The 6,612-nt window shown below is 34.1% G+C and overlaps 1 protein-coding gene across 1 annotated transcript in view; it reads right to left on the reverse strand.

The window, feature by feature from the left end:
• Positions 1-6,612, reverse strand: part of SLC12A2 (solute carrier family 12 member 2) — a 90,728-nt gene that overhangs the window by 12,783 nt on the left and 71,333 nt on the right. Inside the window, exons 18-20 of the mRNA XM_023514764.1 lie at positions 5,147-5,157; positions 3,473-3,552; positions 559-678 (exon numbers count right to left, since the gene is read on the reverse strand). Coding sequence (XP_023370532.1) covers positions 559-678; positions 3,473-3,552; positions 5,147-5,157 — 211 coding nt within the window. The remainder of the gene's footprint in view (positions 1-558; positions 679-3,472; positions 3,553-5,146; positions 5,158-6,612) is intronic.

Below are 6,612 nucleotides of genomic sequence, written 5' to 3' on the forward strand. Positions count from 1 at the left end.
GTGATTTGTCCAAGGTTATAAATTTCAGAAAAAAGAATAGTAATTATTTCATAGGAATCAAAAGTATGAAATGGTTTGATGATTTACAGTGCAGATTTTTCTCTTGTGTGTCAGCTGGCAATAGGACAGATGGAGATACTAGACTGAACAGAGGTAGGAGAGTGAGGGTGGGACAGTAAGATTTGGAAGTCATCCCTCTTTCCTTCTCAAATATGACATAGAGATCAGTGGGTAAAATCATCTGGAAGTCTCATGATTTCTTCACTCTAAAATTACCATGTTGTTTTCCAAATTCAGATTTAACCTATGCTTCAAAATGTTTTATTTAAAGCAAGTATAAATAAAAATGCAAGACCATGTGAACAAACAATTACTGGGCATGGTTTGGTTCTACTATCTATACCTTCAAACACCTCGTTATTTTGTAGCCATTTTTGAAAGCCATAAATTTTACCTGACCACTTAGAATAGGTTGCTTTATAAGACATACTAATAAAAACCATTTCTCTCCAAAGTAAAATATTACCATTAATAAAGCTTTGTTTGAATGAAAATTACCTTTAACAGGTTTTTCACCAGGTGGCTTAGAAGTATCTAAATCTGACTTCTTACTGTACTCCACACTTAGCACCACATCCTTGGGGCCAGGAGATTTCTCTTGTGATGACAATAATTCTTCTGTAGACATAAAAGTATTTAAAATAGTACCTAAATCATACTTTAACTATTAAGGAAGGCATCATGGTTTAATACTTAACATTTTTAGCAAAATGTATTATGAAGCAGTAATTAATTATAACTGCCTTCTTACGTAAAACAACTGCAGTCATCCATTTGAAATGACTTTTCACTTAAATGTGTGAACCACAGCTAACTGTCAGATGCAGGCTGAGTATCCCTAACCTAAAAATCTGAAACTGGTTGGCCACCCACATATGACACTCAAAGGAAATGCTCGTGGGAGCATTTCAGATTTTGCATTTCTAGGGATGTTCAATTGGTAAGTACTAAACAAATGCAAATATTCCAGAAAAAAAAATCCAAAATTCTAAATACTTTGGGTTCCAAGCATTCAGGTAAGGAATACTCAATCTGTATCTGAAGTAGGAGCTGCGGAATCAGTAGTTAAGTAACATCCATGGAACAGTAGAATCTGGTAGACAAAGGAATGATACGTGGTATGAGAATCAACTCTCCCCGCCAAGTCAGGTTTACATACAACGACTGCCACATGGACCAGTGTTCATAAGCGCCTTGTAAGAAGGTAACAGACACTGCTGGAAAGTGAGACCAGGAGGTGGAGTCTTCCTAAGCACGTGGTACCATTTCATTTTTAAAGCAGTTTCTTAATTTTCTTTTTTAGTCAGACTTAGTAAATATTCAACTTCCATCATGAACTTACCATAAAGACAAAGATAATACAAAATTGACAATACGTCCACACTCCTCATCATTTATTTGTGTGAATGAAGACAAACCAAAATAGAAACTATTTGCACCTAGGTGCCAGCTCACAGGCCTTGTCTCCTTTTTCATCTTCACAGCAACCCTGTGAGATAGCTACCTTTTAATAGATAAGGAAACAGGCTTGGAAGTCACCAAATTTCCCCAGACTACAAAAGTACTAAGAGAAAAAGTTGGCATTGTAAAAGTGGATCTGCTTGACTGCAGTGCCTGGACCCTTAATTCCTACACTAAGCTAAAATGCTTTCTCAAGATCTTAGTGATGAATAATAAGGCTTTCCAAAACACTGAATAATTGTAAATACATAAAATACTCTTTTATAGTTTCAGTCACATTCAAATCTCAATAAATGGCAGAACTATATAATTTATATGCCAAACTATGATACTTTTGAGAGTGAAAAGGAAGGCTAGTAAGAATTATGCAGAGTTAACAATTAGCAGTCAGGTAGAGTAAGAACTGACATATACTTTGGCAGGCCTACTCCAGAATAAGAAAATGCATTTCACCAAGGCATGCTTTTTGTTACATGGATAAATACCTTAAAGTCTTCATTTTTTTTTTTTTTAACTTCATTCAAATTAATATGAGAGTTCAATACTTAGGTTACACTGTTCTCACTTTCAGGGTAAAGTTCCATTTGTAGAGGAGCCCCTCACCCAGGGGGCGTGTTGTGCACCCTCACAAGGTGCACGGTAGGTGGGATCCCGCCTCGTGCCATGTGTCCTCCCCTGGCCACTCTCCTGCTTCCCTCTATCCCCAAACTCCACTATCATGGTGTTTCATTGTTCTTAGGAATATGTAATTGTTCATATATTGATTTCATATTAGTGCAGAGTACACTGGATACTTATTTTTCCATTCTTGTGATACTTTACTAAAAAGAATACCTTAAAGTCTTTCATTCAAAACTGTAGACAACTCTTGAAGTAGAAGGTGGGAAGACTAAAGATACTTTATATTCATAAACTTATGACAAAGTTCACTAGATACCGCTCAGCTATTTAGGCTTAGCTAATTCTGATGATGTGGGTACTAACTGATAGGGGTAAAATGTTAGGTATATATATTTTCTTAAGTATGTAATATTTTTTTAAATAGTAGGAAATCTTTATAGAGAATATAGAAATTTGCAGTTCTTATAAAGTCAGCAAAAACAGCAACTATACTAACTAGTTTTTAACTCTCATTTGTAAAAAATGCTTTAAAAGTTACATATGATATTGTTTACATAACGTTCTTGACATGATAAAATGGCATGGTAATAAAAGGGGATATACAAAGTGTATGGTAGGGGCATAAAGGAATACAGGAAGGTCTTCATAGCAAAGAATGGTCTGAATCTTGATTGTGGTGGTACTTATAGAAAACAACAGGTGAAACTCTATGGACGTATATACACACAGGTATGTAAAAGTGGAGAAGCCTGAACGTGGTGTGAGGATAATTCCAATGTCAATTTCCTGGTTGAGATACAGCGCCACAGACATTCAAGGTGTTACCACTGGTGGAATGTGGATGGAAAGGACGCACGACCTCTCTGTACTATTTTCAGGTAACTTCCTAGGAATCCATGAACATTTTTAAAATAAAAAAATGTGTAAATGATTTATCAGGTCTTTTCTGATGGCAGGCCACTTTATGGCAAAATGTGGTTTCTCATTCGTAATGTAACTCTGTGTACTAAGCATCACTTTTGTAAACAGGGAGGTAGCAAATGGATCAGTAGCCACGTAACAATTTTTCCTTACTTACCATGGATTTTTAAAAATTTGGCCACCCTTTCATTGTACTTAGTGTCTGCTTCTCTGACAGTTATGATTTGAACTGGGGGAACCGGGTTGGTACAAAGAAAAAACACAAACTGGTAGAGCAAATAGTAACTCCATGATGTAGAATAAATGGGAATTATTAAAATTAATAAAGAACTTGTCACAATTACATATAATTTTCTAACAAAGTAATGTATATTTTTTAAGTAAAAAGCTTATTTTAAATAAGATTTACCTTGTCCTTGAAGATGAGATATATCTAGACCTTCTTTCAGGCGAATAACCACTACTCCATATTGTATGTCAAAGGCATCACTATTTAAAAAAAAAAATTACAAAGTTTCTATTAAATAAAGACAATAGATGATCTCTAAAATTATTTTCAGATTTAAATGTTTGAACTTTTTAAAACATGCTTTGAAATTACTCAGTGAGATACGCATAACAACATTAATGGAGATCCCAGGCCATCCCTGTCTCCTCCTCTGATACTCCTGAAGACCACTTTGTGCATTTTGTGCATTTGCATAGTAGGGACACTCTACCCACAGCAGCTGTGTGAAGCAAAATGGCACTTCTACCCTATAAAGCTGAGTTATGAAAGAACAAATTTCAGTAATCTCACATATTTAAATTTAAGATTTATCCCCTTAAAGCCAAGAAAAATACATGAAGGCAAAGAAAAGAGATTCTGCTAGAAATGAGAGCAGGCAGGAGAGCAGGAAGAAACCATTCCAAAAGGAGAAGAGGGTATTTTAGCAGAATTTTTAAAGGGTACAAAATGGTTTAAAAAGTAGTCTGAAGATTTTACATCCATCTGCAGATATACTATAGATTCATATCGCCTTTTAATGTTTTAAAACACTATGGGAGCATTTGTGTTTTAAACACATTAAAACCTGAAAGACAGCTCTAAAACAAAACTCTGAAAACTTTTCTAAGAATGTAAATCTCCATTTTAACCTGAATTCTTCTCAAATCTACTGAAAGAATTTTAAATTCCAAAACTTCAGATTGTTTTCCAAGAGTGGTAAGGGGTTTAACCTTTATTTTTGATTATTATCTTTCATCAAATAATCAATGTTCACTGTTGACATATGAAAAATAATGATATATTAATACATAGCCAAATATAATAAAAAGAAAAGGCTAAAATCTATTCAAATAGTAAATTATTATTCCTACTGACAAAAGAATATGTTTAGAGTATAATGTGTAGTTATAAAAGGTTGCTGTTGTTTTTAAATCATTGAGAGATTATTAGGCTTCATTCCTATGATGAATTAACTAAGGTCAAAAGAGATTCACTGGAGAAAAAATAAGGCATGTTAATTTTTCTCAGTGAATTCAACCTCTGGAAAGGTCTAATTAGTATTAGAAAAGAAATTACCCTCAACATTCAAAAATAGCAAATAAGTCAACTGAATCAACATAAATTTCTTTAATAATAAGCCAGGAAATATAGTTCCCCAAGTTCACTTTGGATTAAAACAGGTAAATGTTTTGCTATAAACTACAAGAACTGATTTGAGGTTCAGACCTTACATGCTGTTAATAACAAAGGAATAGGTATAGAAACACCCCTCAGCTGTAGCAGGTGTTCAGAATCACAGTCCAACACTGAGTACCACAAGACAAAGAATGACAGTGTCACTGCTTTAAAACTGCTATTAACTCAGAAGGGTCTAAAAACCAGAAAGCAGTAGTTTGCCTATCCTTTAACTGCGGCCTGATGTATAATACTTGGAAGAATGCTTAATTTTCATAGCAACCATTCACTTTAATCCCTACAAGGTCAAAGCCAAAATAGTGCTCCCATTTTAAGTCACTATGATGAATAATATAGCAGGTATATGAAAGAGTCATTTGCAAAAATTTCACTTTTTCTAAGATAATTACATCATCTCACTGGTCTTGAGTCTTGGAAGAGAAAAAGCATCATCTGTGGGTCACAGGCTTTCAGGGCCATGACCTAACTTATTTATTCTTTCTTTCCAGTGTCTTCTTTCCCTAATCCCCATACAGAGTACAGAATTAGAAAGCCACAGTAAGACTCTGCTTATAGAAAGTAAAAACCCAGAGTGAATCAGCAGAGTTTAATTTTACTAAAAGCATTTAACAAGTAGTTGGGTAATTCTGTTCATCACGTATGTTCCTCATTAATATAAAGCGCTACTAAAAAATACAAAGTAGAATCTGAGATCTGGTTGCCTCCTTATCAAGACAAAACTGTCACACGTGAGGCAGCCAAATAACTAAGTGGTTATTTCTAAAACTGCAACCTGGAGATTTCAAGGGAAATCACTCCATTGAGTTAAAGGTAATTAGATAAAAATGCATAAGAAAAAAAAAAGTAAGAAAGAAAAAAAAATATACAAGAAGAAATTCAGAAAAACCCGGGTTTAAATCTTAATCTTAGAGCTACTGTGTTAAGTGTTTTTGTTTTTTTAAAGGACAACTATTTGTATATGAAGAAATACTTCTTATCAAGGAAAAACCAGTTGTATTTCATCAGTGGTTAGGGCAAGAAAAAAAACTATATTCCTCAATTAAGTAAGGTGCAATGAGAGGGAATGCTTATTATCAGCGTGAACAGGATACATAGATTAGTTAGGCAAATATCAGTACAATAAGAAAGAAAGGGAGAGAGAAAGAAAATCTGTCAAAAACAAAAAAAGTTTTATTCTTTTTTTAAATAACTCAATTCCAAAAGGCATTTGTAGTAGATTACATTAAACAGGTACATACACAAACATCCATGAACACAAACCACAAAAACAAAGTAACAAAAGAATAAAAAGAACCCACTAGATGACCCATTAAAGGCAAATTACAAGTGAAATGAAACAAAACTAAGCTATATGATAAAGATCATTAGAAATACCACTGAAAAGTGAATCCTAAATGCAAAACTTAACACTTTAGAGCAAAGCAAAAACATGTTAAGTACATTTAAATAAAAGAAATGTAAATAGCTGAGAATGAACCAAATGATTAGCTGCAAAATGTATGCAGGGGGTCTGCAGCTGATATCAGCCATGCAATGGCCTGCCCTCAGCAGAAGATACTATAAGGACCTAGGCTAGAAGGTGATGGGACTGAGGACATTTGGGAACTCTGCTCAGCAACAGCTGCAGGACAGGAAAACGCTTACTGACTTCAGTGGGAAGCCAGAGTACAGACACATAAATATACACATGTGTGTACATGCATATAAATATATGTGCTTGTCTGTAAAGAGATACAGAAACAACAATCAAAAAACTTTGGTAATAGATCATCAATTTAAAACCCATATGATTCATGTGATTCCTTTCATTACTATATTTGTATTTGAAGAGATTAAATGAGAAAACAGGCTTCAAAAATTAGGGT

The sequence above is a fragment of the Otolemur garnettii genome, unplaced genomic scaffold, assembly GCF_000181295.1.
Source record: "Otolemur garnettii isolate 467f Iridium unplaced genomic scaffold, OtoGar3 scaffold00003, whole genome shotgun sequence".
In the NCBI taxonomy this organism is placed as follows: Eukaryota; Metazoa; Chordata; class Mammalia; order Primates; family Galagidae; genus Otolemur; species Otolemur garnettii.